Genomic DNA, 21,550 nt, shown 5'->3' on the forward strand with positions numbered 1-21,550 from the left:
CTCATCACTGCACTTTCATACTCAGCAAAATTTCATCACTTGATCGTCTGTCCTGTCATCCAGGTGTTAAACTTACAGAGGCCTTTCCAACAGAAGGACCCTCCCTTCACATGAGCTCACTGGTGGAGTGCACGCAGAAAGTCCCAGTTTCACTTCACAGCATCTCCAGTTCAAAAAATCTCAGGTGGCAGGGCTTGGAAATACTTCTCTACCTGAGACATTGGAGACCTACTACCAATCAGAGTAGGCAGTACTGAACCAAAGCTCTGATTTACTGGCCCACATACAGTCCGGCATTAAGTGGGCGGTAGCGCTACCATGCAGACTATTGCACAATTTGGAAACAATGTTTATGCAGTTCCACAAGAGCATTCTTGCGCAACTGCCGGAAATTGTGAAAATGCAGTTGTGCCTGAACATCACCCCCAAAATTGCATTTGTGCAATTTTTGGAAGTTGGACCAAGAGTCCAAGCAGACTTAATTAATTGTGCAAGTGAGGGGGGGCTGATGTTCAAATCCTCTTCCTCCCAAATTTGGTCCTGCCTCTAATGCTCTGATGTTCCATCTTTCTCCCCTGCAGCCAGCATAACATTTGATCCAAACACGGCACATCCAAGTCTTGCTGTTTCTGAAGACAGGATGTATGTGGAATCAGGTGGTGTCCAAGATGTGCCTGACAATCCAGAAAGATTCGATAGCACGGCCTGTCTGCTGGGTTCTCCAGGATTTACATCTGGGAAACATTACTGGGAAGTGAAGTATGAAAACCAGAGGGAATGGGCAGTAGGGGTGGCCAAGGGATCTGTGGAAAGGAAAGGCTATATCACACTTACTCCCGAGGAAGGAATTTGGCAAGAGGGTCTCTGGTGGCTTCGGCGAATGGACACAACTTCCCAAACACTTCCCAACCAACCTGAAAAGATTGGGGTGTTTCTGGACTATGAACATGGTACTGTGTCTTTTTATATGGGTAGCAAAGTCATTCGAAAGAAAGCCTCCTTTGATGGGGAGAAAGTTTTCCCTTTCTTCTATGTGGGTAGAGGTGTATGGCTCAAATTGATCTCCTGAAATATGAAGAGATACAGGACAGGGGTGACTAGCCAGAGGCTCTTCAGCTGTCATTGGACTACAGCTCCCATCATCCGCAGCCACAGTACATTGTGGCCAGGGATGCTGGAGTTTGTAGTCTAATAACAGCTGGAGAGCCTGAGTCTAGCCACCCTTATTATAGGTGGAAGTGAGTGTTTGGGGGCGGGGGGCGGCGGGGAGAATCAAGGAGAGAAATGCAAGAGGATGCATTTTTAAGCAGTTGATCTATATTGACCAAGACAGTCCTAGTTAATGCTAAGAAAATAAAAGAGCACTGCTAGCTTAGCAGTACACTTTTATTTTCTTAGTGTTAAAGATTCCTAGAAAACTCTCTTGCTGCCCATATATCTCCATATGTCCTTGCAGAAAGCAAGCCAGGTCTGAAGCACTATTTTTTCAAGTCTTTGAACATGGGAAATGACTTGTGATGGTTATGCACATGCCATGGCTGTCTCTGGTGACGAGAATGTGCAGGGTTTGTTTGTTTGTTTAATTGCTTTGGAAACCTGCCCATTTAACCCACTCTTTTAAAGGTTTTTTTGTCTGTTTCCAGCCTAGGGTACTCCTGCAAAGGAGGGCAGGGCTTCTGTACCTTTCACAATTTTGTACAAAAGAAAGAACAAGAAAACTTGTGGCGGAAGACTCACACATGTTCTCCCGCATAAACTAACCTGAATAACCCATTTCATTAGATGTATCAGGTGTTTCCCTCTCTTGGCAGGAGGTATAAAGAAAAAAAAAACATTATAAAGAAAGGTTTTCTTTATACATTAGGCATAAAGAAAAAAAATTGAAAGCAGTAAAGTCAAAATAGCCAGGAAATGCAACAGGCATTCTCTGTGCCTGGCTCAGATTCCTCACCTCTGCATTTGTAGGTAGAAGAGGGAATTTCACCAGGTCATGCATCAGAGGAGAAAGGTGGACGTGCCTCTTTTGAAGGTAAGGAAGGAAGGAGCTGCCTGATACTAATTCTGACCAGCAGCCCCCGCGCCGGGGAATCGCCTCCCCCACTCACCTGGCCGCTGGCGGGGGCTGACCTCCATGGGAGCCAGGTGAGTGGTGGAGGCGATTCCCTGCCGCGGGGGCTGCTGGGCGGCACGGAGCACCGGCTCCGTTTACCCTTAAAAGAAGCTGCCTGCCACTGCCCCCCCGCCCCGGGGCGCGTTCACGGGCCACACCTGCCTTCACTGCTCACCCAGCCACCTTTGCTGCAGCGGTCTTTGCCACCACACCTACCTTTTTTTTGCACCTGTGTGTTCTGAGGATGTCATGAACTGCACAGATACCAGTGAGAACAGGCCTGCTTTAAAGAGGCCATCTGCTCTTGCTGGGATCAGGGCAGCTAAGCGTGGCATAGATGCATTCGAAAGTGACTGGCAGAGTGCCTCATGGGAGGTGGGGTTGCGGGGGGGGGGGCGCAGGCAGCCCCGGGTATTTGCACCACCCTGCTCAATTCTACCTAGGCTCCTGCCTTTAACAGCCTCAGCCTGACAAGCAATAACATAGGAAATGAAGATTTGCTTGCATAAATGGTGGAAACAGATTCACCTGCTTTCTTTGTACATATCAAGGAGTTAAAGGTGCATGATTTGGGCAGTGAAAAGTTGGCAACATTAATAGCATGTCTGATAGGGCCAGTTCCTGCAGATGTGTACAACATACACATACATCATTTGATTTCTCAGCATGTTGATGGCCTAACAGGTGAATTCATGAACTGACTTTTCCCACTGAAACTTGCTGGGTTTGAAATGAGAGGGAAGGTGTACCTGTGAGGCTTCAACTGCAATCACTCCCTTACACAGGCCGTATTCCAACTTTATGCTGTACAGTACGTGCAAATAAGTATCTGTACCTTATATACACAGCAGCGATATAGGAAGATGCTGAAAGGCATCATCTCATACTGCACGGGAGAAGGCAATGGTAAACCCCTCCTGTATTCTACAAAAAAAGACAGGGCTCTGTCATTGCCAGGAGTCGATACTGACTCGACAGCACAATTTACTTTATTATTATTATTATTACATTTATATCCTGCTCTTCCTCCAAGGAGCCCAGAGCGGTGTACTACATACTTAGGTTTCTCTTTCACAACAACCCTGTGAAGTAGGCTAGGCTGAGAGAGAAGTGACTGGCCCAGAGTCACCCAGCAGGTATCATGGATGAATGGGGATTTGAACTCGAGTCTTCCCGGTCCAGCACTCTAACCACTATAGCACGCTGGCTCTCTTATTTTTATTTTGCATTGCTGTACATGTTTTTGTGTGCATGACCATATATGCATTCACTTTAATAATGAGCCTGGGTACAGGTCTACCAAACACATGGTGCAGATAGGAAGTGCACTGCTGAATGTACATTCAGCAAAACAGGAATAGCTGTACATGTATACAGAGCTGTAGGTGCATACACTGTATACAGACTGCAGATGTGTGCTGAATATAACATGTGACTAGAGATTCAGACAACTGACTGTTCGATGTTGCATTGAAGCCCACATTAACCCTGGACTTTGGGTCCTTTCACTCATTACAAAGGAACAAACCTGGGTTTGAAACTTGAGAGTGCACACTCAAGTTGTGTTGCCCACACAGAACATAAGAATAGCCCTGCTGGATCAGGCCCAAGAAGGCCCATCTAGTCCAGCATCCTGTTTCACACAGTGGCCCACCAGATGCCGCTGGAAGCCACAGACACGAGTTGAGGGCGCGCCCTCTCTCCTGCTGTTACTCCCCTGCAACTGGTACTCAGAGGCATCCTGCCTTTGAAGCTGGAGGTGACCCACAGCCCTCCAACTAGTAGCCGTTGATAGACCTCTCCATGAAGTTATCCAAACCCCTCTTAAAGCCATCCAGGTTGTTGGCGGTCACCACATCTTGTGGCAGAGGTAGCAAGCATGACTTGTCCCCTTAGCTAAGCAGGGTCCGCCCTGGTTGCATATGAATGAGAGACTTGATGTGTGAGCACTGCAAGAGATTCCCCTCAGGGGATGGAGCCGCTCTGGGAAGAGCAGAAGATTTCAAGTTCCCTCCCTGGTTTCTCCAAGATAGGGCTGAGAGAGATTCCTGCCTGCAAACTTGGAGAAGCCGCTGCCAGTCTGTGAAGAAAATACTGAGCTAGATAGACCAATGGTCTGACTCCGTATACGGCAGCTTCCTATGTTCCTATGTACTTCCATTTGTTGGTCCTAGATTAACCGGCAATCAATTTCATGGGGTGACCCCTGGTTCTAGTGTTGTGTGAGAGGGAAAAGAATTTCTCTCTATCCACTTTCTCCACACCATGCATGATTTTGTAGACCTCTATCATATCTCCCCGCAGTCGTCTTTTTTCTAAACTAAATAGTCCCAAGTGTTGTAGTCTTGCCTCATAAGCAAGGTGCTCTAGGCCCTAGATCATCTTGGTTGCCCTCTTCTGCACCTTTTCCAGTTCTACAATGTCCTTTTTTAGATGTGGTGACCAGAATTGTACATAGTACTCCAAGTGTGGTCGCACCATAGTTTTGTATAAGGGCATTATAATATTAGCCGTTTTATTTTCAGTCCCCTTCCTAATGATCCCTAGCATGGAATTGGCCTTTTTCACAGCTGCCGCACATTGAGTCGACACTTTCAACAAACTGTCCACCACGACCCCAAGATCCCTCTCCTGGTCAGTCACCAACAGCTCAGATCCCATCAGCGTATGCTTGAAGTTGGGTTTTTTCGTCCCAGTGTGCATCACCTTACACTTGCCAACATTGAACTGCATTTGCCACTTTGTCACCCACTCCCCCAGTCTGGAGAGATCCTTTTGGAGCTCCTCACAATCCGTTTTGGACTGGACAATGCAGCCAATCCTGATTCTCTGCCAAGTGTATCTGTATGATCATACATGTCTTCAAACATTGATTTGTCACATTTACATGCTCAGGTGTACACTTTAAAAAAATTAAATGCACACTTAAAACTTAAAGGCACACCTAAAAAAAATATAGGGCAGCATCCACCCTAGTTAGCCATGACTAAGTAGCACCACCATCAATGATAGAAGTTAGCCATGATTAACTTAGGTCCCATTCATTTCAATGGGACTTAGTCATGACTAACACAGTCTGGATGTTGCCCATAATGCATGGTTATTAGCCCTCAGAAGATGGGTTAGGGTTGCCAACTGATCAGAAAAAAACAGCCTCCTCTGCTGAAGTTTTTCATACCATGAAAATAATTATTACTGACTATAAATGCATAGCTACAGACCATTTGAAAAGCCTGCAGCCCTGTTTTAGTCCCATGGTGGCATTCACAAAAAAGTATATATTAAGGAAACAGGGCTCCACAGTAACCATTTCCAGAAGAATAGCCTGTTGTACTGGAGCAAAAACAACGAAGACTCTTGTAAAAGGCTCACACATTTATTGCAGTATAAGTTTTCATGGATGCATTAAGGGCTTGTACCTTTGAAATGATAAACTTCAGCCTGGATCTTGTTTACATTCACTCAGACCTTAATAAATCACATGATTCATGAACTTATTTTTCTTCCTTTTAATTTTTTTTTAAACCCTAAACCCCACCCCTTGATTCCACAGCAACTTCAATCATTTCGGATTGGCTGGAGGAGAATTCCACTGTAAACAGTAATCAGGCCTTTCTCTCTTTAGAGACACTGGCAATTAGAGTCTTTGACCTGGGAAATCATTCACGATCCAAACACATGTCCTGTCAAATAACAATATCCCCTACGGCATCAGAAGGACCATATGGCAAGAAGCATGGGGGAAATTGTGCTGTTTTTGAACGCTCTTCAAGGAAGAGGAAAAACAAGGCATATTTCAGCAAAGACTCTCCTGTGTGTCTTGAAGTGGATATGAGCAGACACATTATTAGGAAACAGGACATTTGAAGGGAAATGTGCAGCAGGGTCTTGTCATCAAACATCAGTGTAGATGGATTGTATCCTATCTAGGGGTCTGGATTGGTCTGGACAATTTAGGCAGAATGAATGAATGAAGGAACATGTTAAGAAGCCTAATTCCATATTAACTGGCAGTGTTGGTTTAGTATACTCTGGCTGGACCTGAATGAAAACAGGCAATGAAAGCAAGCTCTGTGGTTCAATCAGTCTTGTCAGTCAGCTGTGAAACTCAGCATCCTGGGTGGCTAAGAAACCACAATAAAAGTCAAAAACAAAGCCAGAGGTTCTTGATCCAACTTGCTGTCATCCATGGGATGAACCAACTCATTTCTCTATGATGCAGAAATGAAAGGAACACAAAACTCCCTCGAGAGACATAATAACCTAGAACAGGACTTGGCAAATCCCAGGTACCAGGGATGGGGACCTGCCTGCCTACCTGCCTTTTCCTCTGCCATAGGTGGCTGCAAGGGACTATACCTGGGCAGAAGAGCAAACAATTGATGCAAGCCCACATAGTCCCACTCTAGCCCTGCCTCCTCACCTCTTCCCTTCCATGCAAGGGGAAGGGCTAAGGACCGAGCCACGAGCCACGGATGAAACAAGGCTACCGAAGCAAGGCTGCCAAGATGTGAGGTGCTGCCTGACGCTCGCTGGGAGAGGGAAGCAGGGAGTGTAGGTTCTTTGGCGGCCCCTAAAAGAGCTCAGAGGTGGTGATGGCCTGGGGCTGTCCTCCAGTGCTCCATTGTAGTCACGAGACTGGATCCATGGCATCTAAAAATTTAACCGTGGCAGCTAGTCTAAGATATTCAGAGGTAGAGTTATTTAATAAATATTCATTATTCATTTGTCCCAGGCAGCCTTGTGTCTAAGTCTGCTACTTGTAAAGGGGATAAAAAGACACCCATTTGCCTTCCCCCTCCTCTACAATGTCTGCCACTAAGTCCATTAATTTTGTCAAGTGCCCACTGTCTGGTTCCTAATTTGGGGGGCTGGCTGGCTGGCTGGCTCCTAGAGTCAAAGAAAATGTATCCAGGCCTGATCTGAGGCAGCCATATAAGATTTGAGGTGGAAGCATGGTCAGAAACAACAGTCTCTGAAGCCATTTCTGAATCCTTTATTGTATGAAGCGCAAATACAAAGACGGAGGGAAGAAAATAATATATCCCTGTTATAACTTTATACATGTATATGTGTGTAGGATCCAAGCACTGCCACCAGTAGATTCTCTTGATTTTGTTTTCAACAGCACAAAGCTTGTTCTTGAGACCTCCTTGCTCAGGAGCTTCACATGAGCCTTCTCCCTAAAAGCAGCAGTATAGCAAAGATCCTCAAATGGGAGCCCATTTACCATACTGGTGTCTCCCTCACAGCCTGATTAATAAACCCAGCACCCATGGCTAGACTTTTCCCCTGGACCAAGATCACAGGAATTCCCCTTTTCAGACATTCTTCATCCAATCTCCCTCCCTCCCTGCCTCTACCCAAAGTCTATCTATATGAGACTTCTGTTGATCAGTTGACCACTTGCTAAGTCACATGATGCTCCCGTAGGCACTCTATATACCATGATTGCATCACAAACACCATTATGATTACATAATTTCTCTGAGAACCAGGGAGCACCTGTCTTTTAAATCCCATGAACTTGTCCCTGGAATAATCTAGAGATGAACTCCATATAGGGTGTGTGTGTATTGGGACAGCACCTGAGGGCCCCACACTTGACCTCTACATTGTGAACTGGCTCTTCTGCAGGGGGCCTTAGATATGTACAATGTATATGTTAGGGTGGGGTCGGCAGGTATTCCGACACACTATTCCCTGCCTATCCCACCCGATCAGCTCAACAGGGGTGGGGCTTTTATTTATTTATGTTTTAAATACATTTCTAAACCATTTTAAATACAGATGCACAAGCCAGCTTACAGAAATAAAACAAAAAATAAAACAGTGAACAGCACCAAGAATAGATAGTCATGACTAAGCATCGTTGAAGTCCACTTAATTCCCATTAATTTCAATGAGGCTTAGTTATGACTAAGCTGAAGTGGAAGAAGCTAAAGCTCTGTCAATACAGCAGTTTAAAAAAAAAACCTGGAACAAAACAGTCTTTGGCCTCCATTTAAAAACAAAGAAAGGTCTTGAGGAGGGGTTCCACAATCCTGGGGCCACTGCCAAAAAGGCTCTGTTTTGTATTTACATGAGAAGACTAATATTAGTAAGGAACCCCGAATAATCTAATCTTCTAATCTAATCTTCAGATAGGTGGAGATTCCTTAGTTCTTCCATTGTGAGAACTCACAATAGAACAGAGTAGAACGAGTGTAGAGGAGAGGGACAGTTCCTCTCCATTCATAGCATGTCTCCCCCAAGCAGGAGTTAGGCAGAAACACAATTATTAACAGAAAACCCAACAGTTCCCACATAAGATTACTGGCTGACGTCCAGACTAAGCTACTCAGTTATACTACTCTGAAGGATTACTTGATTTTAATAGGACTACTTGGGAGCAATGCTCTCTGTGTGGAATGAGTTTTATTCTGGATGGCACCATCAAGGCAGTGTGTGCTCATGTACATTCAGAGTGGGACCTTCCTGATTACATCTGAGCGGGATCTAAAATTAACTGAGTGGACATTAAAAAAATATGAGTAAGCGCACACGTGCACACCTTAGAGGGAACACTGCTTGAAAGCAGTTTAGTCTGAATGTCAGCCGCTGTTTTTATTGGCCTTGCTCCTGCGTCTTTCACAGCAACCTGGTGCACAGAGACTCAGCAGGTGTTACGCTTTTTCTGTTATGGAAATAAGTGGCAAGAATACATCACCCACCACATTTCTGTGAGGAAGAAGGACCACCCAATCAAGGATGCTTTAGTATCTGCAGTGGATGTGTGGGGCTTCAGATTTCGCCAGCCAGGAACAATGATTTGGTGTACAAAAACGTGTAAAGGCCACTTTTTGTACATGCTTCAAGGAAGAAAAGATCGGCTTGTTGCATTAATATACTGCCTTTCTGCCAAGGCACCCAAGGCGGTATATGATGACAAGAAATAATTGCTGGAAACAAGGATAAGAAACAGAGTTAAGTCTCAGGCCAGAGTAGTACCTTCAGAACAGAGCTGCTGATGTGTGCTCAGCTCCTCTGGTCTGGGCTCTCACCTTCTCTCTCTCCCGGCATGCAGGTATTATGCAGGCCCTGGAAAGGGGAACAACTAAGCTTATGTGAGACAATGAGGTGTTGGTGCTACAAATGGAGCCAATGATTATGTTTTAAGTATCTAAAGAAGAAGGAGATTGAAGCAGGAATATTATCAGAGATCTGTTGTTTTTCAAAGTATGTCAGTGCAATTCTACAGTATCTGTTCTATGATATCAGTGGCAGACTTATCTATGGACTTTGGTCAGGAACTAGACTAAGATAATCATGTCTAACCATTGAAATAAATGAGACATGACTGAATGGGACTTAAGTCATGACTAACTTGGTTTCTGCCCACAGACTGCTCATTCCTATGAGCGTGTTTTTGTACTGCTGTTGTGAGTAGGTTGAATATTATAGCTGGCACCTTATGGGCCATGAGGCATGTTATTTATTCTGTCCATTTGGTGAGATATTTACTCTACCTGGTTTTACATGTCCAGTGCAGAAATGTTTTATATATATTATAATGAGCTGAGGGATTCTGTTTCTATTATTAAATATTGTTGTTGGATCACATATAGCACTGCTTTTCTAGAATTCGTTGTCATGTTGTGCCTCACACAGTTATGTGCCTGGAGCATTTTCAATGTGTGCCTTTACAAGTGTTGTCTCTTGCCCTTGTAGGAAAGATGAGTTCTCAAGAACAGAATGGAGGAAGGTGATTGGCTGTTGGGAACAGAAGCTGATGAGACTGATTCTATTGTGTCAGACTCAGATCTATAAATAGTTTAGACCGCAGCAGCAAGAATCAGTCTCTGTGGAGACTTCACATGGTGAATAATGGAGGGAAATGGAGCAACAGTCCCAAGAGGAGAAATGGCGGGGCCTGTGGTCATGATACCTACAGCAACTCAAATATCAGTTCCTAGGAGAAAGGTGCTTCGTCAAAGGAAAGAAGGAGTGACTAATTCCACAGAGGGCTCAGGATTAAGCATAAGACCTACACAAAAGAAAAAAAGTCTGATTCCTTGTAAATCAGTCGAGTCCCTCCCTAGCCTCTCTAGTCTCTCTGGGCTCCTTGTCCAAGCTATTGCCTCCTGCGAGTCTGACAATGGCCTCAGCTTCACTGAGCTGAAGAAAGTGCTCAGTGGGAAGGGCTATGATGTCAGCAGACATTGCCCCATCATTAAGAGAAAACTGCACTCATTGGCATCGAAAGGTGCCTTGATGCGCATGACTCATGGTGATGGCTCGACATTTTTCGTTGTCAGAAAGTATCAAGAAAATACTGTCACTACCACCGGAATATTTGAAGGCTCTGAGAAAACTGTAGGGATAAAGAAGGCAGAATCAGGAAGAAGAAAAACCATGCACACTTCTGGAAAGACAAAGCGAGCAGCCAGACAAGCAAAGAGTTCTGGTTGGAAGGCTGGAAAGGCTAGGAGAAAGCTCCAGCGTCGCGTCAGGAAACTGAAGGCAGGAGAAAAGCAACACAGACAACGATCCATCAGCAAAAGCAGTGCTACAAAAAGATTAGAGAGCCTGGCCAAAAAAGCCATTTTGAGCAGCCCTGGGACCAAAGCTATGTCCAAACCTAAAAGATCATATCATTCCATTGATAAAGCTGGAGCTACTCTAAAGAGACCAAGAAACCCCAGGAGCAGAGCCGCACCTGCTGCAAAGAAACCGAAAAGTCCTATCAGCAAAGCAATTCCTAACAAGTTAAGATGTTTAGCTTCTACCAGCAATTTCAGAGCTTCACTAAAGGCATCTGAAAGTCCCTACAGCAAAGCAGCATTCATTATGAAGAAACCTAGATATCGTGCGACTAAAACTGTATCCCCTGGTAAAAGACAGAGAAGCCCCCGGAGAAAAAATGCACATTACCCACAAAGACAACAAAAGTCTATCAGGGGCCGTGGTGCATCCATCATGAAAAGGCCAAAGTGGAGATAGTGGTACCAAATTCCAAGGAACAAGGTCTTAGAGATATTGCAATTTTTAAAAATATATTTTTCAGAGCTACATAAATATTCAATAAAGATGCCTAACAAACCCAAGAAGCAATGGTTGATTTCACCATCTCATGATGAAATAATGAGCACCAGTAGTAATTAGTTGGCATTTACATCTTTATTTAAACATGCAGACTACCCAGTCTTGTGGAATCTTCCCTCAAATGTCAAATTCTCAAATGTTCAGTGACTGCTTTCTTAAACCTAATTAACTGTGCTTTTTTTAATGGATTATCTTGATTTATTGATTGTAATTGCTACTGTAATTGATTGTAATAGAACATTTCTTGCGGAAAGGTGGGATAGTAAAAACAACTCTTGTTCTTTAAACCATGCTTAATCAGAGCAAAAGAAGTTTACATTTCCCCCCATTTTCACGATAAGTTTGTAATATTAATACAATAACTCACAAAGGCTTTGTTTGCATTAATATGGGCCTTTTGGATGCTGTTAAATCCCACTCAGTCGTGTATTATTGAGTAAAATAGGGTCTTGTTGCCTTTTGGTTTGTAGGCCCTGACCAATCAAGTTTAGGAATGGTTTATAAAGTCATTCAAAGCTGACTTCTGCTTTGTGTTCTTACTATGGAAAGGAGGACTGTGCTGGAAGATAGATTTATGTCCAGTCCTGGAGGAGAGTTGGTATTCTAGTAGCAAGCATTTGCTAAGCAGGGTCTGCCCTGGTTTACATTTCAATGGGACACTACATGTGAGCACCTCAAGATATTCCCCTTAGGGGAAGGGGAAGCTCTGGGAAGAGCACCTGCATGCTTGCATGCAGAAGGTTCCAAGTTCCCTCCCTGGCATCTCCAGATAGGGGTGAGAGAGACTCCTGCTTGGAACCTTGGAGAAGCCACTGCCAGTCTGTGTAGACCATACTGAGCTAGATGGACCAATAGTCTGACTTGGTATCAGGCAAGGCAGCTTCCTATGTTCCTATGGTAAGACTAGAGATAAAATCAGCTCTCTAAGTAAGGCAAAATCTTGCACTCTGTCCCCATGGGCAAGGCTGAAGTTGCCAGTTGGTAGAGTGCATAAGCTGCTTCGAAAAGTGCTTGCTCTTCTGAAAAGAGAACTATGCAGGTTGGGTTGGAGGACACACTTATCTGTACCACTATCTATCTGGCTTCAGTCCTTGAATATTTCAGTGCTGATCCTCAAGTGGGTGGCAGCCAATGCATCCAGGGACAGCAGGAAGAGTCATATTATTATCCCACACCACCTGCCTTTGAGGAATGACAAAAAACTAAGCAGGTTGATGGAAGGAGGCATCATTGTGCAAGGTCATCCTGTGCTGGAGCATTCCCAGATGGCAATTTTACTTTAGCTTCCCCACAGATGGGCAGGTGTGCCTTTACATATCTTCCAGATTTACCTCAAAGTCCCTGTGAGTTATCTGGAAGTACACCATACACGATTTGGGTTTCCCTCTGCACATTGGAGCTTAGCCCATTTTATGTCGGGTTTTAAAAAAAATCCATTTTTTCACATTGATTCTTTTGGGCAAATTTGAACTCACAGTAAACCCATGATAAAGCCTGCTGTCTGCCGAAGGAAACTGGAAGTATAAGTACTAGCAGCAGTAAACCTGCCAAATAATAATCAAAAACAATAGTGAAATGCAGTTTAGTCCTTGTGCTGTCTGCCTCCGACATAGAATACTGAGACATTTTCAGAACCACTTAAAGTATTGTTATTGTGTTAAAGCAGGAATATTGGAAGTTACATCATTTATATCTTCAAAGTAAAATTCTGTTTAAGTGTAAGAGAATGACCAGGACTGATTCAATTTCAACTTTCCTACTTTTTCATACTTCAAAATTGGAAATGAAGAAACTGCCTTAAGTCTCTCATATTTTACTTGGATATTGATGCTGCTTAAATTATTATATATTTAGAATAAAGCTAAAGGACTGATACCCATTTTTCTTATGTCTGGACTTACCAAGAAAACCGCTTAAAAAACCCCACACACATTTAGAAAATGATCCATTCCAATTGCGACATTCTTGATAAGTATTTTTCTAATACTTGGCAAGAATACTGCAGTTGCAATCTCAGCATTTTCTAAACATGCCATTTGTATTGGGGTTTTCTTTAGGTTGGCATCTTAAAAATAAATCCAATAGGTTCCTTTCATTGGCTGCATATTAAAATGTCCAATTGAGATTTGGTAACAGGAGGCTAACAAAGATTTAAAAATAAAATGTGTTGTATTTCGACAATGCTGGGGTTTTTTCCTTGGCAATATTAAACAAAAAAGGTTTCTTGCTTTTTGATGTCCTCACTGCTGTTACATTTATAAGCAACCCACTAAATGGGGGTGCAGGATAAAAATTAAGAACTTTCTACTTTCAGTGGAATTGCTAAACATATGTTTAATTCTTCTGTTGAAACAAATGGGATTTAAATTGGCTAGATTGCGTCCACTATTTTTATACTTCCTAAATTAAATTAGCAAGTGATTTTATTTATATTAAAAAATCAGTAATGTGTTTAAAGTAAACACAGTATTTGTATGTTTAGTGTTTTATTCTGTAGAAATGGAGCATTATAGAAGAAACTTCTAAATTTATGATCAGAAGGTGGCGACAAGGTTTAAAACCTTTAAATATAGAAAAATAATTTCCCTTTCAAGAATTAGCACCAATATTAAAACTATCGAATTAGCAATGCTTACTTATATCCCCTCATTTTGTGAAAGACGTGAGGATAGCAAGATGGTTGAATGTTTTCTCTCAGGTCCGATAGCCATTGATTTATCCCCGGTATGGAATTAGAAATAAACTTTTTTATTCCAGCCAATCAACATTCATCTTGATATAACTACTTACAGAGCACGAGGTAGAGGTGGGGAAATAGTCCAGGGTTTGAGAAATATTTACCGTTAAGTCGCCAAATCAATCGTTTATAAACCGAAGGGGCTTTAGTTTTTCTAAATTAATGCCAGCCTTTTTTTATCACATCTACCCAGCTCCTCCATTTTTCTTTGTTTATTATATTCCACAAGTTATTTAGCCAGTTAACCGCTAACGTCGGTATACGAAACACTTTATGCCTAGCCAAATACGTCATAAGCAGAAAATCTATTGAGGAAGAATCCTACATTTTCAGAACAGCACTATACAATAACTATAATCGAAGTTATTCTATTTAACTTCGTTTTAATTGCCGTTTTCAAACTTCGCATTATTTCAATATATCTGCGAAAAAAGCACTATGGGTCGCCATAAAACTTTGGGTATGAAAGTCATTTCAACGTAGTTCATTTAATTAATCGGTGACAGTATATAATTTGAAAATGCATCAGCTCCCTCAGAGTCGTGGGTGGCTCTTAAAAGAGCCGTTTTTACATCTTAGCTAAAGCGGTAAATAAGGTTGCTGGCAAATACTAGGACTCATTTTTTTTTCCTCCCCGCAGGTGCTTTCTTTTTTGCTGCGACTATCGCTGTGGCGAGCTGTTTTCTGTTGGGGTTGGCAGTTTTATTTCGGGGACCTTTCGGTTTAGTAACCGCCGGTTGCTTCTTCCAGGGCTTTTTGGGGGGTTCTGTGTTCCCCGCAGAAGGCTTTTTGGCAACTACCGCCGTTTTCTTTTTTGCTGGATCCGATTTCCCAACTCCTTTCTTCTCCCGACTACTGAATTTGAAAGAGCCTGACGCACCGCTGCCCGTTATACGGATCAATAACCCATTGGAGACCAAGTTATGTAGCTCTCTTTTGAGACGATGGTTGTTTCTGCTAACGTTGTAGCCAGATTCAGCGAGAAACTTCTTGAGCGCTGCCAAAGACAATCCTTTTCGCGGATTGGAAGTCTCAAACGCTTTTAAAATAAGCTGAGACAAGGAACCAGAGAGGCGATTCTTCCTCATTCCAGAAGAAGCAGGTTGGGAGCGAGTCACTGCGGAGGTAGCAACCGCTTCAGTCAACGCAGCCTTTTTCTGCCCGCTTCCACGCACCATGTTTCCCCGAGAAGCTGCTTGTACCGACACCTACTGGAAGCCCCGTTCAAAACTGCCGTAGGCAAGCCGTAGATATAGCGATGAGTCTGGCATAAAAGAATCAACCTGCAGATGTCCCTCTTCCCCCGCCCTTTTTGCCAGTTGCTACATCCATGGAGCGGACCGGAATAGCTGTAGTTTTCAGTCAGGTCCAGCACTGCATATCATACTTGCCTTCTCCACGTTTAGCTTTTTATTGTTATGTATGGGTGTAAATATCCTTCCTAGTTTGTAAAAATAATATCATTCAGAAGTATTGCCCCGCCCGCATACATACACACATACTTTCCAGATGGCAGGACAAAAGGCAAAGGAGGTGGACCATTTCAGGCGTGGGACACATTCAGCTAATCAGTGTACTACTGAACCCATACTTCGGTCAGAGCATTTACGAGCGCTAAAAATTGATCCCGCCTGAGGGACCGCCTGCTCCCAACGGTTGCTGCCCCTTGACGAGGTCATCGGAGGGGGCTCTGCTCCGGTGCCTTGGTTGTCGTGCACGTGGGACAGGGACTTCTCTGTTGCTGCCCCCAGACTTTGGAATGCTCTCCCAGTGGTCATCTGCCCCTCGGACTCCATCACAGTTTTTAGAAAGCTGGTTAAATCTTGGCTTTTTATCCAGGCCTTTACATGATTGTTTTATTGCTGCTTCTATGTGTTTTTACCTGTGTATAGTTTTAATGTTTGTATTTTATATATTTTTAATCAGTTTTCATATTTTTAGCTTAATACTTTTAACTGTCATTTTTATTATATGTTTTTTAACTTTTGTAAACTGCCTTGGGATTGTTTTTAATGAAAGGCCATATTTAAATTTAACAAAAAATTTATTTATTTTTTTTAAATGTAGTGTTGGAGGCTGCCCCACTCTTCGTGGCCTAACTCTTGTGAAGTTATAGTTGGGGGGAGATTCTTACTGGAATACAGTACTCTCAGAACAACCTACCCCCTCTTTTATTTATCATCATATTTATCATTTTATTTATCATATTTTAATGTATACTCATTCAACTTGAGAGTCAGTGTCACGTGAAAGCCACTAAATTATATTAGGTGTCCTTGAGCCCAGGAATTCTAAGATTTCACAAGCAAGTTTTATTTTGTCTCCTAATATTTGCCATATTAAAGTGTTGTAAAATTAAGCATTTATTTGGACTTTTATCCAGCTGCATACAAAAAGCCCAAGCAAGTTTGTAACATGTTACATCAAACTAACTTGCATTTTAAAAATACATGTTTTAAAAAACAATTTAGTGAAGAATAATTTAAGAGTGCTACAGTTTCAGCAGGGAAATGCTTGACTGACAAGCAGGTTGCCGGTTCAGATCCCTGCTGGTACTATATTGAGCAGCAGCAATATAGGAAGATGCTGAAAGGCATCATCTCAGACTGCGCAGGAGGAGGCAATGGTAAACCCTTCCTGTATTTTACTAAAAGAAGACCACAGGGCTCTGTGGGCTCCAAGAGTCGAAATTGACTCAACGGCATACTTTACCTTACCTTACCGTTTCAGATAACAGCTATTTATGTCATTTTCTAGTGTTGACGTTCTAGCTAATTGGCCCCACTTCCCCACCCCCTAGAAGATAATAGGATATAATATCCCCGCTCACTCTTTTTGCCATGTAAAAGTTGCCACCTATTCCTCCACTAATCAGAAAAGAGAAAAATTGAAGTTAGCGATCTCAGGAGCAAAGGATCCCTTAGCAAGACTAATTCTCTACCTACCTCTGAAACAAAAGATCCTCTGATATACTGCTACATTGGCTATGCCAGTAGCTAGCTATAGGGGGCAGAAAAATGAACACCAGAGATATAAATCACTATCCATAAATAGTTCAAATTTGCCAGAATTTCCAAGCATGCCATTCAAATTTGAAATGTAAGACTTGGATCCAGTTAACTATCCACATTTGAATGTGGAATGTAAAATTTTACTTCAGACATAGATATTTAATTTTTTTTAAAGATTTGTTGGTTTCTCTTTTTCACATGTATGATATAAATAAGAAATCATATTCACTACTTACTGTCAAATATTAAATATCATTAAATACCAGGGTGGTGTAGTTGTGGTTAGAGTGCTGGACTAGGACCCGGGAAACTCGAGTTCAAATCCCCATTCAGCCATGAGACTTGCTGGGTGACTCTGGGCCAGTCACTTCTCTCTCAGCCTAACCTACTTCTCAGGGTGGTTGTGAGGAGAAACTTAAGTATGTAGTACACTGCTCTGGGCTCCTTGGAGGAAGAGCGGGATATAAAATGTAATTTTTAAAAAATGCATGTCAGTTCTCTGCATTCCAATGATCAAAATGTCAATGAAGATCAAATATTAAATACTTTTCTTGCATGCCAACTGTTAAATACTTCACTTAACAACTGTCAGATATAAATTTCAAAAGGTTGATCCAGTCCAACCTCTGCATATGCTATGAAGTACCCTGCGGAGCACAGCTCTTTGTGGGGGCTGCCAATGGGGGAGAAGGAAGACAGCAAATTTGCCCCTCCAAGAGTTGGCAAGAGAGTGGCTGGAATGACACAGCTTGAATCCAGACTAAATATCTGGTTGGGACTCTGGACAGTGCCCCACTGCAAAAATAAAATAAAAATATGCACAGTGCAATCCTGTGCATATTTACTCAGGAATAAGTCCCATTCAGTCCAATGGGACTTATTCCCAAGCAAGTGCACACAGGGCTGCAGATATAGGAAGCTACAATGTCATAAGATGTCTTATGGACATCTGCCTGCAAAAAGGTTTCTAGACCTCGGTGGGCTTCACTTCAGAATAAATAGTAATCCTGGTTTAGGATTGCACTGCACAAATGTCAGTGAATGTAAGAAACAAAAATGATCACTTGAATGAATGGACACACTTGATGGATCAGACTTGATTGCAGACAAGTCACAGAACTATGAATGGAGGTTTGTACAATGTTGTGGATATTTTTTTAACCAGTGCAGATACTTCATTTTGTTTTCAGTAATGCTCTCCAATAAATCATGGGCTTGTCAATATTTCTCAATATCAGGGCACAGTCTTACACAGAAACAAGACAGATTTTCCTGCTTAATGCATTTACAATTTAAATAGAAACTAGAAAAAATAGAAGATGGGTTTGATTGAAGAAGGGTCTAGAAGATCATAGATGATTATAGATTGCTGATGTATGGCCAGCCTGCTACTAAAGCTTAGCAGAGTGAGGCAGCTGCTTCAGGCTGCAGATTGACAGAAGTGGTGGATGGCCTGCTGGTCATCCACTACTTCCAGCCCGGTCCTGAAATTATTTGAGGCCAAAGTAGTAGTGCAGCTACTACAGTGCACATTGGGGCCCTTACTTTAACCTTGCCCTGCTAGAGAAGGTACAATCGAAGTTTCAAAGATCAATTATGCAAGTCTCTAGATGCGTCTCTAATCAGAGGTGCACCTAGGTAGTTTTGGAGCCTGGACCTAAAGGCCTTTGGAGGGCACCCCCCCTTGCTGGAAGCCCCCTACCACCCCTGCAAGTTATGCATCATCCCCCTATTCTTATCCTACATGTTTCTTTCCACTCCACCCTGTCTCTAAAGCACCCAGTACAGGTCACTATCACACTCAGCCGCCTGGCGCAGTGCAGGCCAGCGGTGACCACACCACCCAGGACAGATTGAAGAGGATTTGGGGGCCCCCAGAGAGGTTGTGGAGGCCCTGGATTTGGGCCCTGAAGTCCAGGGGTAAGAGTGTCACTGTCTCTAATACAGTGTTAAGACTGGAATTGGGAGTCATAAGAGTGGAAACCCGGATGTGGATTACCATCCTTAACTATTGGCTGAAGGTGGCATTCTCTCCGATGGGGCTGGCCCCACTGAGGCTTGAAGAGAGCTTCCAATTATGGTGGAAGTGTCAGTGGTTAAAGAAAAGCTAGCTTTTTATGGCATTTCCCCTGAAGCGCTGCAATCCATGGGCTATGAATGAGCAAAAAAGGCTGTAAAGAAAAGAATATTAGATATGGAATGGCAATAGGACAGACGTAGGGCCTCTTAAAATATGGAGACGTGCGTTTAGCACCAAGCCAGCCGATTACAGCCAAGCCCTAATAACTAATAATAACCCTAATAACTCCTAAATAACATAGAGAGCATCTGCGCTGACCCGCTTTAACATAGGAACATAGGAAACTGCCATATACTGAGTCAGACCATTGGTCTATCTAACTCAGTATTGTCTTCACAGACTGGCAGCAGCTTCTCCAAGGTTGCAGGCAGGAATCTCTCTCAGCCCCTATTTTGGAGATGCTGCCAGGGAGGGAACTTGGAGCCTTCTGCTCTTCCCAGAGTGGCTTCATCCCCTGAGGGGAATATCTTGCAGTGCTCACACATCAAGTCTCCCATGCATATGCAACCAGGGCAGACCCTGCTTAGCTATGGGGACAAGTCATGCTTGCTTGCTACCACAAGACCAGCTCTCCTCTCCTTAACATATTGCCCTCAGTGGTTTTATATAGTAGATATGGTGGGACTCCTTATTCTGAACACTACTGCCCATGCAATACACAGGCCATAGAGGAGGTGGGTCATGTTTTATTATACTGTAACTGTTATAGAGACTCGCTTGAGTTGTTAATTTTACTCCTGATTAAGGACAAACCAGGCAAAGGAGATGGAGTATATATTTCTGTTCTCCTGTCAGACCATCAAGCCAATGTTAATTACAAAGTTATGTGGCTAAGTTCTGTTTAACAGCAATGAACAACATACAACGGCATCAAATGATTAATGTAGTGGAGTAATTTGCTGTCACTGTATATTTGTAAGGCTATATTGTTGCTGTTTTGTTGTATGGGTCTGACATTGTGTGTTTTCTTTTTCATGCTTCTGTACTGGTCAAAGACTGTAGTAAAGTTTATCTACCTACCTACCTACCTACCTCCAGCCTTTGCCGTGGGCCTTCTGCCTCCTCCAGATCTCACCCAGTGATGGTAGTGTATGTGTGGCAGCTGCCACCACGGGCATCTTGGACTTCCTCCTCCAGCTCATCCTGGCCTGCTTTTTCAAAGGCAGAAGGCAGCCTGGAGTGGCATAAAGTGTTTTTAAGTCACTTTCTGCCATTTCATTCCCTGGCAGGATGAGGAGCAGGAGTGACTGCTGCTGCTGCTACCACCACCACAACCACCAGATAAGGGAAGATGTGGGGTGGGGGAAGAGACTGGACAGGAGTAGTTGACATGTGGCACTCAGTGTGTGCCACAGGGGTCAGAGGAAAATGGGGATGGGATGAAATTGGGGGAGATCGATGCCAGCACACTCTATGCAGGTGGGAGGGCTGCTCACTACAGTGTCTTAGGTGGAGGGCTTGATTAGGTGATTCAAATTAATCTGTAAAACAGAAGGCATGTTATATATAAACTACCTGCTTTCTATAGCTTCCATAGGATAGAAGGAGAGGAAAAAAACATTACTAGCTGTTTCTGCCCGGTTTCGAACCGGGGACCTTTCGCGTGTGAGGCGAACGTGATAACCACTACACTACAGAAACTCAGCTGTATAGCTCCTTTGAGCTGCTGGAGCTGAGAAGAAAGTATGAGTGGAATGAAACCCATGACTGCTGAAAGGAATGCTGACTCATCATCCTTGTGTCTGAGTCACTCCAATCAAGCTGCATTTTCTTAGAGGGTATGAAGTGTGTCAGTCACTGCTGCCGCTGATATCTTTTGGCTGCAAACTGAGTTTCATCAACCCCCCTTTAGAAATCAGTTATTATTCTAGAATAACCTATTAAACTATTTCATAGGGGCCTTATGAGGGTACTGAGATACGTATAAAGTACTGTGCATGATGCTAAAACCATTAGGGAAGTAATAACTCATGTTCTTCTGTAACAGAAACAACCTAAACTATCATCTGCTAGTGATCCATCATTGGTGATCCATCATTGCAACAATGCAAAGAAGTTGGAGGAGTGCCTTTTAATTCTCTTGATAAGGATAGACTTTGAGACTTTGGTTTATTGCTTTATTTTATTGTCTTTAAAATATTTATATCTTACTTTCTTGTCTGACCAGGGCTTTCCAAGGTGGCTGGCAAAAGAATATTAAAGTGTAAGAACAAACAATGATCAATATTTACAACAAAATGTGGGAATCTCCTGAAATGTCTTGGGATTTCATTATTATTATTATTATTATTAATCAATTTAACCATAAATTTAAAAATAAACAAATAAATAAAATGTATGCTATGGAGTAAATCCTCCATTATTATCCTAGGGTTCCTTTCAAAAACATTTAGGCATTAGTCATTTTTCATCTCCAGGAAAATCAAAACACCCAATTTTAGACTATAGCACAGAGATAGTCTTATCCAGTTTGCAGTTGCATAGCAAAGCTCGCATTGACTTGCAGCTGAATGTTTTAAAAGAAAGAA

General features: G+C 42.8%; 3 protein-coding genes and 1 non-coding gene across 6 annotated transcripts; 2 read left to right on the plus strand and 2 right to left on the minus strand.

Moving 5' to 3' along the window:
- The first annotated feature begins 346 nt into the window (after nucleotides 1-346).
- LOC128343966 (ohanin-like) lies at nucleotides 347-1,069 on the plus strand. Its single transcript, XM_053293405.1, has 2 exons — nucleotides 347-494; nucleotides 582-1,069. The coding sequence occupies exons 1-2, from the start codon at nucleotides 347-349 to the stop codon at nucleotides 1,067-1,069; spliced, it is 636 nt and encodes a 211-aa protein (XP_053149380.1).
- Nucleotides 1,070-7,595: 6,526 nt separating this feature from the next.
- LOC128347819 (histone H1.4-like) lies at nucleotides 7,596-11,368 on the plus strand. 3 transcript variants are annotated; one of them, XM_053302975.1, is made up of 2 exons: nucleotides 7,596-7,675; nucleotides 9,821-11,368. In XM_053302975.1, exon 2 carries the CDS (start codon nucleotides 9,977-9,979, stop codon nucleotides 11,090-11,092), a length of 1,116 nt encoding a protein of 371 aa, XP_053158950.1. In that variant the 5' UTR covers nucleotides 7,596-7,675; nucleotides 9,821-9,976; the 3' UTR covers nucleotides 11,093-11,368. The 3 variants fall into 3 exon arrangements, with proteins under 3 accessions (XP_053158950.1, XP_053158951.1, XP_053158949.1); XM_053302976.1 differs by lacking the exon at nucleotides 7,596-7,675 and adding an exon at nucleotides 7,829-7,844; XM_053302974.1 differs by lacking the exon at nucleotides 7,596-7,675 and adding an exon at nucleotides 9,200-9,328.
- Nucleotides 11,369-13,993: 2,625 nt separating this feature from the next.
- On the minus strand, nucleotides 13,994-15,611 carry LOC128347821 (histone H1-like). The gene has a single exon (XM_053302978.1). The coding sequence runs from the start codon at nucleotides 15,107-15,109 to the stop codon at nucleotides 14,549-14,551; it is 561 nt and encodes a 186-aa protein (XP_053158953.1). The 5' UTR covers nucleotides 15,110-15,611; the 3' UTR covers nucleotides 13,994-14,548.
- Nucleotides 15,612-20,590: 4,979 nt separating this feature from the next.
- On the minus strand, nucleotides 20,591-20,663 carry TRNAV-CAC (transfer RNA valine (anticodon CAC)). The gene has a single exon. It is a non-coding gene; the product is annotated as a tRNA-Val (tRNA).
- Nucleotides 20,664-21,550: the final 887 nt, after the last annotated feature.

Source organism: Hemicordylus capensis, chromosome 2 (genome assembly GCF_027244095.1).
Source record: "Hemicordylus capensis ecotype Gifberg chromosome 2, rHemCap1.1.pri, whole genome shotgun sequence".
Lineage (NCBI taxonomy): Eukaryota > Metazoa > Chordata > Lepidosauria > Squamata > Cordylidae > Hemicordylus > Hemicordylus capensis.

Excerpts from the sequence above, each read along its gene's own strand:
- LOC128343966 (XM_053293405.1), top strand. The coding sequence starts at position 347 with ATGTTTATGCAGTTCCACAAGAGCATTCTTGCGCAACTGCCGGAAATT. Across the intron at positions 495-581 it reads AGACTTAATTAATTGTGCAA|CCAGCATAACATTTGATCCA; the intron begins GTGAGGGGGGGC and ends TCTCCCCTGCAG.
- LOC128347821 (XM_053302978.1), bottom strand. The coding sequence starts at position 15,109 with ATGGTGCGTGGAAGCGGGCAGAAAAAGGCTGCGTTGACTGAAGCGGTT.
- LOC128347819 (XM_053302975.1), top strand. The coding sequence starts at position 9,977 with ATGGAGGGAAATGGAGCAACAGTCCCAAGAGGAGAAATGGCGGGGCCT.